This window comes from Leptinotarsa decemlineata, unplaced genomic scaffold (assembly GCF_025532065.1).
Source record: "Leptinotarsa decemlineata unplaced genomic scaffold, Ldec_3_MD MMD2_tig00000010_RagTag_RagTag, whole genome shotgun sequence".
NCBI lineage: Eukaryota > Metazoa > Arthropoda > Insecta > Coleoptera > Chrysomelidae > Leptinotarsa > Leptinotarsa decemlineata.
Window position 1 is genome coordinate 11,705,593 of NW_027412538.1, and position 21,078 is coordinate 11,726,670.

The 21,078-nt window shown below is 35.5% G+C and overlaps 1 protein-coding gene across 2 annotated transcripts in view; it reads right to left on the bottom strand.

Annotated features, from left to right (window-relative positions):
- Nucleotides 1–21,078, bottom strand: part of skd (mediator complex subunit skuld) — a 148,606-nt gene that overhangs the window by 109,133 nt on the left and 18,395 nt on the right. For both annotated transcript variants that reach the window (XM_074171548.1, XM_074171547.1), the window contains exon 2: nucleotides 876–1,197. In XM_074171548.1, the coding sequence (XP_074027649.1) occupies nucleotides 876–1,197 (322 nt within the window). The remainder of the gene's footprint in view (nucleotides 1–875; nucleotides 1,198–21,078) is intronic.

The window sequence follows — 21,078 nt, forward strand, 5'->3', positions numbered from 1 at the left end:
AAACACATGACATTACCGCGATAGAATGCAGTCGACAATCGCCGGTAAAACCACCGACTACCATTACAATATATAAGCCCGGCTTCCCGACCCAAGAGGACAGTTCAGAAAGTGAATCTAGCGGTTAAACAAGGAATTCAAGTAGTGGAAATAAATTAAGCGTTAGTTGGTAAGCGTAATAAATAAATTAGTTTGTGATTAGTGAAATATTGTTTGAAATAGATTTGTTGAAGACAGTTAATTCTTTGATTTGCTACAGTATACAGTAATTGTTTAGATGAAAGAATAATGAAAATATATCATTAACGAGAAAATTATCTAATGAACAAGGTATCAGGCGTATTTTTCGATCAAGAAGTGCCATAGGTTGATACCGCGTTATTATAACAGATTTTTTTTACAAATATATGCTCCGCATTAACAAAATAGCCGCGAAACGTCCCATATTCACCATAAATAAACTATAATATTTTAGTAAATCATCCCCTAAAAAAATAATGCCAGCCGCCACTGGTCGTCGTAAATCAATTGTGACGTGGCTTAGATGGCGCTGAACTCGACGTGCGCTGCGCGATTGTTCTAGTTAGATGCCGCGCCGCTTCAATGCACTTATAGCAAATTCCCTATTGGCTTCAAGAGAATTCGATTGCCATATATAAACGCTACCCACTCCCCGATCGAGAATTCAAGTGACAGTGCGGTGCGGAGTGAAATCAAACAAGGCGATAGCCATTTGAATATTAGTTTGAAGTTTTAGTCAAAGTGATTGGTTGTATCAACAGTGAAGTGAAGTTATGTTCGATTATTGTACAGCGTAGTCAATTATTATCGAACCCACTGGGAAAACTTAACAGTACTACCAAAAAAAAACTTACCGGGCATATTCAGCTCGGGCGCCACCAGCTCGTTCAGGTCCGGTTCCTCGCCGTACCAGAAGATCCACAGCTCCTTGGAAGCCGCCAGGCTCAGTGGTGGCGGCGGCTGAGCCGGCGTCGGACCCAGTTCGAAGGGGTCCTCGGCGCGCGGCGTCGACACGCGTCGCCACACGCACAGTATGTCCGCGGCGAGACATCGTGCGTAACTCCGCAGCACGGGGTCTTCGAGAGGCTCGCCAACGGAGGCGGCACCATGGCCTCCGACCCTCTCCGCCGCCTCGCTCCATACGAGCCTACGCCATTTTATACCGGAGAGTTCAGTCTGAAACAAGAAAAAGAACAGGTGAGTTGTTGTGGTTCGTTCGAGTCATTTCCATTATTAGAAAATATTTGAAGGTGATCAAAAGATAATTATAAACTAAATAACAATTTTAATGAAAATAATAATACATCCGGCAGAAATATTAGCCGGACAAATACAGAAGACTGTCATTCTTTGCTCACTGCGCTTGCTCAGGGCACATGATTGTCGGACCCAGTGAACACTTACCCCAAGGTGTGGGGAGTGGCTGTTGGTTGATCATGTTGACGCGAATGTATCGGGGCTTCGTGGGATAGGGCCTGACCAGCGTAAAAATTAATAATAATAAAAGTAATAATAATGCATTGGGTCTTCTTCAACAACATTCAAGACCCTGATTTATCAAAGCGCCTGCTTTCGCTTTCCTTAGGTCGAGTGGGCTGAAGTCTGTAACTGAGAGGTTCTTCTTGTTATATATTAACGACACAGCCCGCATTAATATAACCGCAGAAATAACCCAATTCGCTGATGACACTACATTATTTTGGCATTCTCTTGTCATTTAATATCTCAACAAACTAGCATCATCACCCTCATGTGCTCCACACTAGATACCTACCTGGATACTCAATTATTAGAAAACAAAATGTCAGCAAAACTTCTGGGATAACAAATTGATAAAAATTTCGATTTTGAAGGTCACATATATAACCCATGAAAAAAAATTTCATCAGGATGCTTTGCAGCAAATGAATTGGGCACTAATATGGCAAAAAATGTGTACTTTGCTCTCATTGATTCCCATCTGGGATACGATATCTGTTTTTGGGGAACGTGTTGCCAATACACGTGAAATTTTCATTTCACCACGACGAAATACCAGAAATAAGCTCAATATAGGTTCACCAATTCCAACATCATCAAAAATTGAGAGGCCTTTTATATATAATGAAAAAAAAATGTTTAACCATTTGCCAATTGAGATCAAAGGCATAACATGTACCACTAAATTTAGAAAGTCTGTAAAAAAGTTTCTGATTTCAAAGGCTTCTTATTCTTTACACGATTTCTATTCAGACAGAAATTTAAATTATATAAACAATCACTTTTAGTTATTGTGTTTCAGTACCTATTGGTACTTAAACTATGTGACTTTTTTAACTTTCTGTTTAATGTTTACATTTAGCTCTGAACTGTATAGTTGTAAATGTTTACCGAGTTGATACTTACTGTAATTTTCTATGCATTCAGTTTTACACTTTTATACTTCATAGTTTTTATATTCTCATACTTACATTTATGTGTTGCATGAGAATATTCATTATTATTATTATTATTATTTATTTCAATATGTAGCATATATATTACTACTTTCTGACTACTTTTTCACCCCAAAATGCTGAAATCACCAAATGTTCAAATATTACTTTCAATTTGTATAAATTATATTCTTTAAAATAATAACACTTTTGACAATAATATTTTATCTTACACAATATCTTTTAAGTTGTGTATCTTAAATTTCTCAGAATAGTAACACTTTGTCAATGAGATTTCATCTTCGACAATAAAGTACATTTTGATTTGATTTGGCCTGTCAGAATGGTTTCTTCAATACGTTAGTCCACTGCAGTCGACCCGTGATGGGTACAGAGGTTCCTGACACAAGGTGCAGGGCCTGACGCGTGGCGTCTGAGACTCTAATGCACTTGATGCCAGATATTATTTTGTATCTAAAGAGATATTTATTCGTTCTTCTTTCGATTGTTTTTTCAACAGAACAAAGCAAGTGATTTCAAACAATAAATTGATTTCAAAATAAACTCTTCACAAAGATGTGTAGATCATGCATAGTAGTAGAAAGCCAAAACTTGTCTTTCTCAAAAAATTGTCTCTCCTAAAAATATGCTTCCTTCAATTCAAAAAGAAAAATGTTTCAGGAAAACAACAAAGAAACCATAAATTCTTGTTTTAGAGTAGTTGATAATGTCTCATGGTGAATTATACTAGTTCGAACTTCCATTGTCTTATGTGATTCGAAATAAATGAAGGAACAACTAAAAATAAAATCAGAATGAATAGCTAACCGTTTTCCGATTGATTAGAGGTTTCCATATGTTGGATATCTCTATACTAGCTTAGCTGAATGCGTCGTAGGACAACATACATGCAGCTTCTTTGAACTTCCTCTCAAACCAGTGTTCCTCCCTACGGGTGATCTCAGCTTCCAAGCAATATCATATTAGATAATGGAAGGCCGAACTAGTAAAATTCAACATAAAATCTAATTTGAATTGCCAAGTTAAATGTGTCCAAGCAGGAAATACAGGAAATCTGGCAAAGCTGTCATAATTTACGGTTAGATTTGAATGCATTTTTGGTGTAACTATTAAATTTTGAGATTTCCAACAATAGCAAAATGTCGAACCATCGTTCACTCACAATCTTTTATTTTTACGATTTATAACATACCACCATTTCATTATCAGTCGAATACATTTTGCAATATAAACCGCAATAAACAAAAGTGGAATATATGTTTTTCAGTGTGGTCGGCTCTGGTTTAGGAACTGACGATAAATATAGTCTTGAGTAATTTATCGCATCGGATGCGTAAATCAAAATTAGTCATAAAACTGATCTACCACATCTACAAGTGTAGTTCTGCTAACAATAATATAATGGAGAATCCTAAAGTACGGGAAGAGAGAGTGTAGACGATGAGTTGTAAAGAATTACAGATACTTTCCAAGAAGTTTGCATAAAAACAGACAATGTCATTAAAGATTTTGTACTTTGGTGTAATATCAATCAATTGATTATTAATTTAGAGAAAACAAAATACATGCAATTTTCATTGAAACGGATAGCCAGTGAAGAAATTCCTGTCGAAATAGAAGATTTTAAGGTAGCTACAAGCGTGAACTATAAATTTCTTGGCACTATAACTGATGAAAAATTTAATTGGTCTGAACAAATCAACAATGTGTGCAAAAAATTGAACCCAACATTTTTTGCTATTTACAGGTTAAAATAAACCCTAAGCAAGGCATCGCTAATCAATGTTTACTATGCTCTCGCTCATTCAGAAATTAGTTATAACATTATCACATGGGGACAAGCAACGGAATGTAGTCGTGTATTCATTAATTAAAAAAGCATTATACGACTGATTTTCAATCTAGAATTTCGAAAATCGTGTAGATCAGTCTTTGAAGAAAATGAAATACTTGCTGTACTGGAAATTTATTTATTGAAAATATTAGTATACGTTCATAACAACATTAAAAACATCGAGAAAAAATCGGATATTTACAGTTATTCGACAAGAAAACAGTTTCTACTATAACTTACTGCCGAGGACACTAATAAAAGACAGTTCTATCAACAAATTAAAAAAAAGTGTGAAACCTTTCTTGACCAATAATCCTATATATGCAAATAGTGTATCTGTGTAAAAATTGATATAGTGTGTATATTTTGTAATTTTATATTTATGAGTATAGAGTGTAAATTTCATTTTTATATTTATGAATAGCGTCTCCATTGCATAATTTGTATAAATGACCTATCTATATCTACTTGTATCTACTTGTGTATTGACGAACTTAACATATTTCATATGACAAAAAAGGTAATAAATGAATTATTTGAATGTTCTAGAGGATAACTAAATAAGTCTAAAAAAGCAAAAACCTAATCAACCGTTCGAACTTCTAAAACACGTGTGTTGATTTGAACCCATCATAGCTAAAAACAACAAGACCCGAATAAGTGTGTAAACAGAATATTCAAATTCTGACAATTATTTAACTTGACACAATTATTAGCGTTGATGAAAGCGAGACCAAGTAAGCGAGTCGTAAAACAAACAATAATGACTCGACTACCATAATTTGCGAATTTCATTACCACCTATTACACTGAACAAATTACTTCCAAGTCGCACGAAACTTCCTGAAAGGGTTCATTTGACAATTATATAGAATAATTCAAATTTGCGTTGTTTAAACTCATGCGTACGGTTTTATTAGATGAGTTCACAAGACAAATTTTGTGACCTCAAAACTTTGAAAACGTGCTCCTGAATGATGCAGTAATACGCTGTTTATTGGAATAACATTTTTTGGCTTTATCCATTTCTATACAAAAAAAGTGGAAGTTCTCCATATTTCTCTATGAAGATGGAAAAGTACAAAGCCAAGTTCGACCAAATTTCAAGGTTTTGCTCGCTGTTTTCTTCGATTTCTGTGGCGTAGTGCAGCAGCAGCCACATGTCCAATAAGGAGTATTATCTTGAAGTTATGCGCCGCTTGCGGGAAGCAATACGAGAAAACGTTCGGTTTTGTGGAAAAACAATCCATGGCTATTGCATCACGACTCGTCATGTTCGTATTTGTTTTGCCACCAAAATCATGCCTCAGCCCCCATATTCACCAGATTTGGATCCCTGCGACTTTTTACTGGTCCCACGAAAGAACGGCGTTTTGCGACGATTGAGTAGATAAAAACGATTCGCAAAGAGAGCTCAAGGACATATCAAAAAGTGGTTCGATTTTATTATATATTTGGGGGACTACTTTGTAAGAGACAAAATAGAAATTGACCAATAAATAAATATTTTTTTGAAAAAAATTTAAATTCACTTCATTTTTCAAACAGAGTAGTAAAACCCCTTTCAATTTAAACGCTGTCTAATTTATCAACAAATCGTTTTACTTGTGAAGATTCACAATTTGAATTTTGAAGTTTTAATGAACATTTGAACTATGGCACCTAACTAAACTGACTTAATTTTCTGATCTGTGGTGGTTCATGTCTACAAAAGTGACTATTGTTGGTAATAATATATTGAAAAAAATGAAGCGTAGCCTAAACGTCATACTTACACAACCAACCTACGGTATCTAGAGCTTAATTAGCAAATTTTATAACGAAAATATTACACGAGATACACTAGTTTTTATGTATTTCGTTTTAAATCGAAGTGTAGCATAATTTCGAGGAAATCTTGCTGACTTGAGTACCAAGTTAGACAAAAACAACAAAAATTCATATGACGCAAGTTTTACAATTGACAAGAGAATCAAGTTCAAGTAATACAAAATTCTTAAACACCCTACAAAATAAAAAAAGACTATTGTCTACAAAATATAAAGACAATTTTGCAATTCCAAACAACTGCTCCTTAGACAGTTGTTATTAATTAACAACATTAACAAATTATCTGAAATAAAATGTCAATAAACTGATTTAATCAAGTTATTGCTGAATAAAGTCGAATGCTCAATATTGACCAATTTCAAGATTGTTCCTTTCCTTTCTCGCTGTTTATATCAAACATTCAAAAAGTAAACAAAAAAAGAGATGCTTGAACTCCCAAAGCAAAGCTATATATGGATAATTGTTTTAATATTCCAATTGAAAATCTGGACTTTCGATCGAAATACATAATTTTTATCCTTTCGTCAGAACCATTTTCGAATAGTTGACGTTGTCGGAAACACATTCAACGGGGGGAGAGTTAGGAAATATCTGACATGTAAATTTTCCATTCATTATACATCAATGAATTAGAAATACCAATCTTCCACAGGTCTAAGGTCACAACCCTTAAAAAAATGTCCGCCTCTGAACAAACCAGATTTTCAATTCGAAATAATCATTCACATGCGTAACAACATCCAAGTTTCATTTGCGAGACATTTCACTACAATTTTCGACCAAAATACAAATACTCAAACCAACAAACACAACCCACAACAATCCCAAACAAATCGGTATAATGCAGATACATCCGAAGAAACACAACACGGGTCCGCATAGTCGAATACCCTTTCGAGAATGCGGCAAAGTGATCGAACACTCGCCAACGCGAGATCCGGCAACGCCGACCACGGTAAATTCTTGATAGAGACACCGTAGAGAGATGCCGAGTCGGCTTCTGCATATTATTAAATCGGCTGAAATCGCTTCTTCTTCCAGCGACAGAGTGATTGTTGAAAACGCTCTATTTTGCGGAATGTGACGCACTTTCTTACGACTTGCTTCATATGTAATTAAAGTGTATAATATGATTTGTTTGTAAGCGATGCGATGATGTGATACCTAGCATAGGCGTCGGCATTCCGGTCTCATTGCATCAAAATAGATTCTTATTCATCTATTCCAGAAGGTTGCTGAACTTGAGAGGCATCTGTGAAGTTTTCTAGCAATTACTGAACACAACACAAAAAATTGATGGTATGTGCGCCACTGAACTGTATCATCAAGATTGACGTAACTCGATAAACTTATCAGCTGAATGTTATCCTTTTATAGACACTCTAGAAAAGTTTCTCAACAATTAGGAAATAATACGCCTTTGCCTGACTAACTGTGAATTCCAACAAACTTTTTGAAAGGGACTCGTATTATGAAAAACTTTCTAAGTGAAAGTAACCTCTAAACAAATACCCCTTTCAGTAAACTTATAACTTATCCGACGTACACCTTAAATCGAAATAACCTTTAAATTCTTGAAGCTGGTAACCTTGAAAGATATTTTATTTGCCATCATTAACCATTGAGGCAGTTCTACCTTTTCAAATTGAATACATGAAAGTGAAGCAGAAAATTATCAACTATTTCGCACCATCATACTGTTCAATGGTATCAATATCGCCTGAAAGCTAAATACGGTCAGGCTACAAACCTCGTAAATTTACTTTACCCAAACTCTGTACAGAAAATTTATTTTTAACAGGTGATGATCGACTGTATTGTCAAACATGCGCCAAACTAACTGACTGTTATAAGGAAACAAGTATAGCTGAGGCACCAGTCAATCTAATAATAACGCTCATGATTTTCAAACAAGACTCAACCTCTAATGGAAGCAAGAAACTCTTTGGAAGGTTCGAAATAGATGAACATTTCCACCTAGCAGACCACTGTTATAATATTCATGCAGTCATTGTTCACTGTGGTTCTGGCGTTGAATTTGGTCATTATCACGCCTTGGTCAAAGAAGAAACGGACTGGTTTAAGTTTGACGATAGTCGTGTCACGAAGTGTTCTGGCGATGCATTGAATTTACTGGAGCCTCTGGAGACACCCTACAGTTTGTTTTATAAGAGAGAGGACATTGTTAGATCAAGATCTTCAGATGATGTGATGCTGCAGGTTTTTCCGGGTTTTCCTGCAGCTGAAAAAGCAAATGCGCCACTGGAATCAATGAAGTCGCCCCGGAGCGCCAATTAATTTTTATTGTTGTTTTTATTTTATTTTTATCGTTGTTTAAATTTTCATTATCTACAAAAAAAATTTTTAAATATCCTTTTTTCAACTTTTGAGCCCCAAGGTATCCCAAGGATGTCAGCTCAGTTTTAGGCTACAATATGTTACAGTCAGCCACTTGATATAGCTTCAAATGAAGTCACAGAAAACTCGAGAAAATTCAATGAGAATTCCTTTCTTTGTTTTTTTCCCTTTCATTTATATAAGTGATTTTTCCATTTTTGATTTCATTTCTAAAAATTCAAGTGTTTTGAAATTTTTCTGCTAACAATGAAACAAAGTATATAATTTAAACGAAAACTTCAAACGGGAAGAAAACGCTGAGAGGATTTCGAAAAAAGGATGAAAACAAGTTTCAGAATAAAGAACAGTCAGAGACAGAGAGAAAAATAATGAATAGAGTGTGAGTGAGAGAAAATGTAGAGACAAAAATTGTGAGAGAGTGAGATAAGAATGAGGAGAGAGAGATAGAGAGAGTGAGTGAGATAGATATATAAGAACGAAGAGAGAGAATGAGGGAAGAATGGAGAGAGAGAATTTGGGAAGAACGGAGAGAGAGAATGTGAAAAGAATTGATAGAGAGAGAAGAATTGAGAGAGAGAGAAGAATGAAGAGAGAGAGAGAGAGAGATAGAGAGAGAGAGAGAGAAGAATGTAGAGAGAGAGAGAGATTGGAGAGAGTGAGAAAAGAATGGGGAGAGAGAGAAGAATAGATAGACACTGAGATAATTGAGAGACAGAAAGAAAGGGAGGAATGAAGAGAGCGTGTGAAAAGAATGGATAGAGTGAGAGAAGAATTGAAAGAGTTACTTTAAAGCACGCCTACATCACTTTTTGGAACAGGCGAGGGATTTCTCGATCATGATTTTGTCATTCATAATCATATTACTTTCACAATAGGTGGCAATAAAAAAATGTAACTCCATAGTTTTCTTTTATCATCAATTCAAACAATGTGTCGGACGTTCAATAACTCTCAGATTTCACAGTGAAAAGCAGCCGTTACCGCTTGCTAAACATCGGAACTGTAAAAATAAACGGTTTGATGCTTTGTTTCTAATTTTATGGCATGTTCTTTTTACTTTTATTGCTTCTCTCTTCAACGGCGTGAGTGCTTTCGGCAATCCCATTATTTTGTCCTTTTGGGAACTTATCCAACTAGACTAATGAGAACTAATTTATAATAATGTACCTTTATAACCGAATTCGCCGATCGTATTGTGTTTAGCAATGTTTCCGCTTCGATTTTAACCGTTCACAATTTGAAAAATGATGAAAGAAGTTTAACTATACCGTTCATGCGTAAAAAGGGCACTTTTTTGGCAAATAAGCATTTTATTTTCCAATATAGTCTCCCTTTAGCCAGAAGAATTTGGCCAGGCGTTTTTCCAATTTTTTTATTCCTTCCAAATAACTTTTTTTCTGGCCCTCAAAACAGACGTTTGTTTCGGCAATGACCTATTCATTCAACCCAAACAGCTTACCACCCATCTATTTCGTGATGTTTGGGAACAAGAAATAGTCGCAGGGGGCTAAATCTGGCAGATATGCCGGATGATATCGTGACTTCACACGTATGAAATATAACACTGGTTTTCACCAAATGCCATCGTTTTTGCTCAATATCAATATTGACTCTAAAATCCCTGAATAATTATTGCCGGTGAACATTCTACCCTTCTTCTCAAGGTAATAATCAAGGTAATTTTAATGTTTTTGCTCTTTTCAGCTCGCCCAATTTTTCTCTACGAATTCAAATTGAACCGAAGGGCTGCTGAAACAGCCCGAAATTATTACCCAGACATTTGGCAGTGTTAATGAACACACTATTGGTTTGCGAAATTTTGTTACGGAGATTTTAGCCTCGGAGATGAAACCGCACGGTTTCAGAGATCTGAACATTATGCGATTTGGGCGTCGAAGTTCTGCCTCATCCACCATACTTCGTTAGTCCCGTAACATAATTTTACGATTTCCTTTGTTCACATTCCAGATTTACTGCTAGTAGTCACGATACGACTTGTGTCCGGTATTATACGTTAATCCAATGAAAACACTTGAGAATCTGAATTATCAATAAAAATGCCCGTCGTACATAACGGTTATAAGGACTACCAGCGAATTCGACCATCAAAATGAATCTTCGCAATCTGATTTAACCGTTGTTTAGTCTGGCTTTGAATTATTTTGATGCGATATCGAATAGTAATTGATAAAACGGTACGAGATCTGGCCAGCACGATTTACCGTTATTTCCAAACGACCTTCTACAATTAATCAATGCTTTATTCGCATGACAACTATAATTACGTAAGGAACGATTCTCTCTCTCTCTTTCAGTACGACTCTTGCGCAGGCGAGGGGAATTTTGCAAAAAAAGGGGAGAGTAATGAAAAAATCATATTATTTAATTATGGTCTTTTTCAACTTTCGCGGCCTTGGGGAATAGAAACTTGCATATAAGGTCGGGGTCTTATTTTACTATTTAAAATACGCGTTTGTAACCTCCACTTTCGGTTATTTAGGTACACTTCTCGAGTGTACCTATATAACGATTTTTTTTTCAACTAACATATAAAGATATAATGAAGAAAAGAGAATTGAAACTTTGTATGTTTTTTACCACTTTTATTTGTAACTAACGTTACTGAAGTTTCGTCCTATAAGGACATTTTGATACTTATACATTGAACTTAAACATTTTACAGTATTATATATAGTATTATAGTATTACTTTTACTGTAATCTGTAAAACCAATGAATAAATTGAAATTGAACAAATAAATGTGATAAAAAACATAAAACGTTTCAATTCTCTTCTCTTCATTATGATTTCCTACCACGTAGCAACGGCTACATCCATCAATTCATATAAAGATATAATCACATAACAACGAGAACATAAAGAAAACATCTATACTTTCGATTCTTTATATATTTTGAATGTTGTGTGTAGATTCTCCAAATTGTTGAATAACCAACTACATTTACTGCGTTTGCCACATGCACCGAAACAAATTGCGAAACTATTCCTAATCTTTAAAAAAATCTGCGGACTGTCCCTTATGAGGGTCACGAATTTCCGTGAGATATATTTCTTTTGTCATACAATTGTTATTAATTTTTTCAATATTGGTTAAAATGCATCTTTGGTAACATTTTGGATTCACCAAATTATACACAAGATAATTTAGTGTTCTCTAGTATTCTGTATTCTTCTGTATTCACCATTTGTTCTAGTTTCATCTGAAATAACGATAGGAATATCCACCCGTTGGTAATAATCATCCTCTGATATATCTTTCAGCCATTCCAAGGTACATATCTGCATCGATGATAAACTTTGGTGTGGATATTTTACAAATATTTGAGAATTTAGAAAATATAAACTACCACTTGAATGCATCATAAATGGAGATAACGTTTTTGGGACTACGAATCTATCATCTTTAGTATAAACCACGGATTCATTCTGAATCTCTTAAAATTTTATTACTTACTTAAAAATTTTATAAAGGTCACGAATACGAATATCAACATTTTACCTGACCTCAATTCTTTTCATAGATTACAATTAAACGTGGGAGAAAATTTAACGTTCTAAATTATTCAAGAAATTGCATGTTTATAAATACATGATTAAACTGGACGAAACCAGTTATGAAATGTTCTCTGCAATTTCATTGTCCAAATTTCTTTACCAATTGGTGTTAACTCTGCTTCCGGTAAGACAGCCTAACATCGAGTTGCCAATATTTGAGATCTTGAATTTAGATAATTTGAAAACATCAAAAGAAAAAACAGAGAGTCGAAAAGTGATTTGAACACTGCTTTGACGCCAGAGTGTCAGTCATAAATATTGTTAAGTTCACTTGCATTTAATTCACTTGTTCACTTTCATCTCTAACGTCATCGCTTGTCTGAACACCGAACTAACTAATCTGAAAACTAATGTCAGAATGCCTCTTAAACAAGTTTCTTCGTTGACATTGGACGCTCAAAAATAATAACCTTCTCCAAGCAACAAAAAATTTGCCGATGTGATGTCACAATACATTATCGTATGGAAAATCTCCTTAAATACGCCCAAAGGAAATATATACTTCCTTGGCATATAAGGGGCGAAAGTTAATTCATCGTATATTCAATTCGTTATTTTGATGTAACATTGCTGAGAAGAGCCGATACTGTACTTCCCCCCCCCCCCACAAAGAACATGCGTGGAACCATTCCGTGTTTCTCCAAGCACATTTCGCTTCATCAGCAGATAACTAAGATTGCTATCTCCTGATGTTGCCAACTTGGTTAGCGAAACGCACGTCAATGGACAGTATTTTCGTTCTAGTGTGGGAAAAGAGTTTTCAATAAACTTACTTTGGAATTCAGTTATATTATCAAATCATTTTTTTCTATTAAATTTTCAGTTTGTTATATTTCAATTTGTCACTCAAACTCCCGAATTTTATGTACAATTAGCGACCCCACTACGTCTTGTACGAGAAGCAGTACATATATGCTAATTTTTTTAACAATCTCTTATTAGCTTCACCTGTATGAATGTATGTATGTTTGTTTGTAACTCTTGCTTGATCTATTCGCGGGCAGATGGCGCTGTATATAACCTCCTTGATACATCGACAGTATTGCCTGATCTATTTGCGGGACGTAACTATCAATTATTGCTTGATCCGTTTGCGGGCAGATGGCGCTGCACATAACCTCCTTTATATACCTTTATATGACGCTGTATGTCACCTCCTTTATATAATTCGAACTCACTTTACATGTATTTTTTCATATGAGAAAAGTATTTTTTTTATTAACACGCGCGCCTGCTGCCTTATTTGTAACCCTCCTTTGCGCGCCTGCTGCCTTGGGCTTGGTAGCTGATTTTCAGGCTACCTCTCCGGAATCGGAAAATATGGTCATTTTTCTAAACAATATACGGCTGATTGATTCCAAAGTTTAGATAAAATATGTAGATAAATATTTAAAAAGACTGAAAAACATGCTTTTAAAGAAAATCGAACTAAAAAGTTAAAAGTTATTTTTTTTAATAAGCTTAAAACCATAACGAACCAAAATTACTAGTATTATGGTGCCATATTTTTTGTATATCAAGCGCCCGTCGCTTTTTTCACAATAATACTAGTATTTTTTTAGTTCGTTATTGTTTTATATTTGAAAAAAATAATTTTTAACTTTTCAGGTCGATTTTATTTAAAACATCGTTTTTAGATTTCAAACCAATTAGTTAGTTTTTATACTTGATAATGGGATAAAACACGAAACCGGTCTTAAAATGAAATAACTAGTGGAAATTAAGAAAATGTTTTATTCATTCCATTAAAGTGATCATGAATTTCCACAAAATAAACATTTCATCAATTACACAAACCAATGAATCGCAGATAATTCATTCCATGTTGTGATTTAGGAATTGCGTATTGGCATATATTTACTCTAAGTTCATGAATGATATTTGGCGAATATGACAGACGTGCGATCTGAATCTCAGTTCATCATCCATAAATAATCCCAAATTGTAAGTACATCTTACCTGAGAGACTTCTTAATTTTCGATGCATATGTTCAAGTTTTCTATTTTTTTTTTCTGTAATATTTACTACCAAAAACTAACGCCGCTGTTTTATATGCGTTTTTATCTTCAAACAGTGACTTCTAGATATAGTAATCAGGATCGATATATCTTGGTTAATTTTCTCAAGTTCCTTAACAATATTTTGTAACCGCGTATCGCCGGCGTAAAATTTTATGTTGCAATGTGTGACTCCATTTCCGAAATCGAAAGCACAAATTACGAACAGCAATGGACCCAGCATAGAACCCTGCGGTACGCCTGTAGACAACTGCATTGAATATGAAATCTTCTTTGATTTTTACACTTCGACCCCCTACGATAGATCTCCGAAACACTCTTCCACGCCTCTGCCTAAACATCCACCCGCAACAGGTCCTACGGCGACGAAGTCCCGAGTTAGATCGGTCCTTCATGGCTTGGCCTAATAGAGGATCGCAGAGAGGCTCACAATCCGCCACAGTGTCGAGTCGATACGGCACACGCACTGCTGATCAACTTTCCCTTAGGGATTGTATACACAGGACGACTACGAAATAGCCGATATTAGGCCGGCCACACCATACTGAACAGCTATAACAGTCAGTTAAACTGAGAAAAAATGAATTCCAATATTTTCAACTGAGAAGATTGACTGAACTTACATCTACATGGTAGAAGTACTGATGCACTAAAAATTAGGGTGGGGCATGATACAGGCAAAGTTGAACGATGGTGCCAGTTTATTATCTTTCAATATATCAAAGACTAATATGATGCTCTCCAAATGTAAACTGTATCATATAATTCTTGAAGAACATATCATCGATCAAAAACTAGAGGACAAATTTTTCGGTATCAACATAGACAACAAATTGAAATTTGGAACCCATATTTGTATACTATGCAAAGAATTATCCTCAAGTTGTTATGCGATAAGGTCTATCTCTAACTCTTTGGACTATCACTTGCGGTACAGTTTGTTTCTGGGGGAGCACCTGAATGAGTAATGTTTTCACAATTAAAAAAAGAGCAGTGAGATTCATGAGCAGAGCAAGCGTCCAAGATCTCTGCAACCCCTTTTTTTTAAATTTCATCGCATATTAATTGTCTATTGCCTCTTTATTTTAAAACAGTCTGCCTAATGCACAAAAACCACAGGGACAACATCTCAAATATCGTCAACGGCACAAAATAAAAACTCGATTCTTAATAACAGCAAACATATTTCAATCAGAAAGTTAACCTGATACACACAGTTTCGAAAAAAAAAAAAAAATGAAACAACTTCTGCCAGACAAAGCTTACTGTAATACTGAGGAAATTCTTTCTGACGGCTTCGCAACTTATAAAAATGCATCATGAATAATTTTTTATCACAGAATTTCATCATAGATGTGCTTGAACCATATACATTATTTTGTGTTTATTCATGACCTTTATTTTACGGTTGAATTTCAGATTGTTTCAGTTCTTAAGCTTGCTTTGTCAACAAAACCAAAACTTTTATGAATATCACCAGTTTTTTCCCCACACCAAATTGTTACTTTAACACCTATTAACACGTGTTTCGATCAGCAATGAAGATGATTATATGGTGATCGAAACACGTATCGAGGTGTTAAAAAAATGGTTTGGTGTGTAGAAAGTGGATTTCAGCAGGCATTTTCAGTGAACGACTGGGCGGGAATTTTTGGTGATCATATCATTTTCTTTCTCCTCGACTCGATGGTGTGACATATAGACAATTTCTAGAAGACACAATACCTTTACTAGCAAGGCAAAATATATGGTTTATGCACGACTTGGCACCCACTCTTTCCAATGTAACCGCTCGTGAAAATCTACCTGATACTTTTGCTCATAAATGGATAGGTCGTGGGAGATCTCAACCATGGCCACCTAGATCTCCGGACTCGAACCATCTGGATTATTTCTTTGGGAATAGTTGATACTTTTGCTCACCGATGGATAGGCCGTGGAGGATCTCAACCATGGCCACCTAGATCTTCAGACTCGAACCCTCTGGATTATTTCTTTGGGGATAGATGATACTTTTGCTCACCTATAGATAGGCCGTGGAGGATCTCAACCATGGCCACCTAGATCTTCAGGCTCGAACCCTCTGGATTATTTCTTTGGGGATATCTGATACTTTTGCTCACCAATAGATAGGTCGTGGAGGATCTCAACCATAGCCACCTACATCTCCAGACTCGAACCCTCCGGTTTATTATTTCTTTGGTGATATCTGATTCTTTTGCTCACCAATGGATAGGTCGTGGGAGATCTCAACCATGGCCACCTAGATCTCCGGACTCAAACCATCTGGATTATTTCTTTGGGAATAGTTGATACTTTTGCTCACCGATGGATAGGCCGTGGGAGATCTCAACCATGGCCACCTAGATCTCCAGACTCGAACCATCTGGATTATTTCTTTGGGGATATCTGATACTTTTGCTCACCAATAGATAGGTCGTGGAGGATCTCAACCATAGCCACCTACATTTCCAGACTCGAACCCTCTGGTTTATTTCTTCGCTGATATCTGATACTTTTGCTCACCAATGGATAGGTCGTGGGAGATCTCAACCATGGCCACCTAGATCTCCAGACTCGAACCATCTGGATTATTTCTTTGGGGATATCTGATACTTTTGCTCACCAATAGATAGGTCGTGGAGGATCTCAACCATAGCCACCTACATCTCCAGACTCGAACCCTCCGGTTTATTTCTTTGGTGATATCTGATGCTTTTGCTCACCAATGGATAGGTCGTGGGAGATCTCAACCATGGCCACCTAGATCTCCGGACTCGAACCATCTGGATTATTTCTTTGGGGATATCTGATACATTTGCTCACCGATGGATAAGTCGTGGAGGATCTCAACCGTGGCCACCTAGATCTCCAGACTTGAACCCACTGGATTATTTATTTGGGGATATCTTGAACCGCATGTCGACAAAAAATTACTCGAGTAATAGAATTATGCATTATTCTAACCTCATACGCAACACCCCAGGAATTTTTGAACGTGTGCGGCACTAGATTCGCCAGTTGATGAACACAAATGAAAAATCATTCATTGTAACAACTTTATAACGTAGCCAATGTCCTCTCGAATATCTCAGAGTATTCACGAGGTGGATAATGATGAATGAATTTCGTAAAGTGGCTACGTCATCGTCTATAAAACTTTTACCGTTCGGATGCTGCGGTATTGTGTATCGGAAGCACGATTCTGAAAATGGAGGACGGCGTTCGTGCGTTGGGAATTGGAAGAATTCGCCTGTTCGATATATGATTCAGGCATATTCGTGCGGTGCTCGACCTTGAAGGTTGATGAGAAAATCCTCGTCGCTTGTTTTGGGTGCTGCGGACGCTGGCTACAATTTGAATATAAAGCCAACGCTACCGTGATTCTATTTCTTGTTTGAAGAACGCTTTTGAATAGTTGTGCTTCCCGAAAAGTGACGGACTGAAAAAATCTATTAAAAAAAATCTGTTTATTCTCGTTAACCAGCTGTCGCGCCCCTACGAACGACAACCCTCAGAAATCGAAACATGTGCGAGCTAAGGATTAACGAGGTCTTGCCTTTTAACGTGTGATTCCTAACAAGGGTTGGACGATTGCAAGTGAAAATCGATCGTTCAGCCTGGGGCTTGAACCACCGACCAACACGGCGGTCAATTCTAGTGAGTGAACAAAGCACCCACGTCGAACCGACCAGATACCAACCGAAAGCGTAATATTATTTTATTTTGATGATATCTAGGCAGATATGCGCGATGGAATTGAACAATACTTGAAAATAATTGATAATGAATTCAGGTAATATTTTGTTTTTACTGAATAGTTTACAAGATTCAACAATTGTGTAGTGAAACGCATGTTGCGGTTTTGTAAACTAAAAATTTCATTTAAAAAAAATGTTACTAAAAAAATACATAATGTAATTTACTGATTTATCAACCAAAACACTTAGTAAATATTTGGGTTTGTTTTGGTACGTACTAGTTTTTGAAATCTAATTAGATTATATTCAAATCACAAATTAGTAAATTATTTTATACAGTGCATTTCTTCAATGTCAATGGAAAGAGGGGTCTTGTGACACATCTTTTTGAAGTTCCTGACAAATGTTTCACAACCCTAGAATATGAAGTCATTATCTTCAACTACTACAAAATGGCGGAACTTTTAATACAGAAAACATTCAGGTCAAATTTTTCTTGAAAACCCATTTCTTTTGTAACATGAGGATTATGATCAGCCCAAAAATGTTTATTCCTTTTTTATCGACCTTTTTTTTGGGTAATGGTTACCTTCCACAATCTGAAAAAATATAAAAATTATAAACCATTACCCAAAAAAAGGTCGATAAAAAACTGATTTTTTCCTCCACAAAAAATGACTTTCGTTGAATGTTTATTCCTTCTATTGAAAATACCATCCCTCGTAAATTTTGATTCGTCGCTCCAAATTATTTTTGACAAAAAAATTCCCGATCTTCCTGTGTATGAATCAAAAGGAATTCACAAAAATGCATTCTACGTTCGAAGTCTTCTGCTTTTAGAGCTTGAACTTTGGTAAATTTATACGGATGCATTCCGCGATTTTTCAAAATTCGTTGTACTGAAGCATGTGATACACCTAAATCTTTTTCTGCACTGCGAATGGAAGCTTCTGGATATGCATAAAAATATGCCAAAACGTTAACAGTATTGTCCTCATTTGAAGTAACAGGTTTTGGTAATGTTGAAGGCGCTTTTAACATGGAGCCATAGTTAAGGAAATTATTTTGTAATCTTACAAACTTCCTCTCGTTCATTGGTGTTAATTCAGGATACAATTGGCTGGATTTTCTACAAGTTCTGGCAATGATTTGATCACACTGTCCGTGTATAATATTTTATAAGAACTTCGTTTGAATAAGCAATATTTGCATTTATTTTTGGCGATTTTTTGAAACACCGTCAATAACCATTTATCAATTACTTATAAAAGTCACCAAACTGTCAAAAGCTTGATAATTCCACTGCTACCTAAATCCAAATTCTAAAAAAAAATAATGTTTCTAGAAGAAACGACTTTATTGAGAAAACTTGACGATTTAGGTATAGGGACATGATATATCATCTTGAAGCATTTTTCGCCACCTTTCAATTTACCGAGTAATATACAGGGGGTTTCATTTGAAAAAATGAACTTTTGACTACTTTTATGCACAATGGAAATAATAGTAATTTTAGCACGCCCTGTATGATATGGAGTCGATTTCTTGGTGTTATTTGAATATTTCGAGTTTGTCCAAACTATCATCAAAATATCAACTTTACATGAATTGAGAGTACTGATGTACTTAATTTCAATAAAGGCTATGTTTTGGACCATATTTAGCATAATTTATTTTTTATCTCGAAAACGGATAGAGATAGGTATAGGACATTATTAACAAAAAAGTATTAAAATACCAGAGCGATTCCAAAAATGTATTAATATACGGGGTGTTCCATTCAAAAAAATAAAGTTGTTAGGACTTTTTGATGGAAGTGGCAACGCCGCAATGCTGAAAATATTTTAGATCCATAGAACAGGTAAGGAAATGTGAGAGGTGAAATTTTCAGAAAAATCATGCTTTGCGTTTTCCAGAAACGTCTAACCTACCATCGACCGTGAGTCACGCTGTATAGTGCATTTGTTTAAAACTTGGTCACCAAACGCTTGGAGAAAAACTACTTTCTCAACCCTTTCAAGCCTACCGACAAATGCAAATTAAACAAATTAAACAAACGAGAGTCAAGAACAACTACTTTCTCAAGTTTTTTCCTAATTCTACTTGACCGTTTTTCCGGATCTTTCAACCAGGAAGCCGAAAACTTTCAGTTATCTAAGAATTCAAGGGCATTGTCAACAAACATTTGTTCAACCCAAAATACCTGCGGTGTCTGTTGACACTCAAAGATAAAAATACGACCTTTATCAATCTCAAGGAAGCGTAAACAAAAATTAACCGTAAATATTTTGGCATAATTATAGGAAAGTTCACAGCGCTTCAGACAAAACACTATTTTACCGTAAACATTGTTTTAGCCTGTATTCGAAATCATATTGGGAGGTTTTTCCCTTTTTATAAGTCTAATAAAATAATAATAATAATAATAATAATCATCTTTATTATTTTCAAAAAATATATAAAAAAAAACAAGAATTGAGGAAATACATCAACAGAAAAATTTTGAAAATAAAGGGCGAAGTTCAGTTCAGCTCCTGAATATATTCAACAACTGAACTGTTCTTCCACTTAACCCTATCTCCTTATCTCAATGAATACTCAGTCAATTGAATCGAAATAAGCGCCTTTTGAATCGCTGCACTTTTGCCAACGTAACACAAGTCGATTAATTCAGTCACCATAAAAATTGGATGCTCGGAATTCGATGAAGTCGACGAAGGCCGTTTTTGTTGGGTCCCCATTGGCGTAGATTCTACCGGCGAGAAAGTTATCGACTGCATTCAAATCTGAGTATTTATACCTACATAGCCTATACCTATCATAAATAATTTGATACCTACATTGTCTATACCTGAGATAACCTCAATTATTTCAACGAATTAGACTGGCGTATATATTTTTACTATTATCACAGTATCGCATCAGCTTGTAACTAATAATAGGAGACCATTTTGATTAAATTCACTCGAACAAAAGGTATGTTCACGGAACTGACGAAAGATTCAGATTCCTTTTTTGCACCGTCTATGCTTTTAACGAAACTTCACACTTCACGCGCGCTTTGCGACGGATCTACCACCATTTGAATCATTTTCTGCACTTTTCGTGTATCTGCGTCTTTAATTAACAGCGAATATAAATATAGATGAGAAATAAATGATTTCAATCGACAAAAAAAATACTAATGTGAATTTTCCAAGGTTAGATTACGCTTCAACCAAACATTTATAAACTTTTTTTATCTTGAGTATGCATATAAGAGCAGCTACACGAGGCGAATTTTTTTCAAGTTCATTATTTAAAC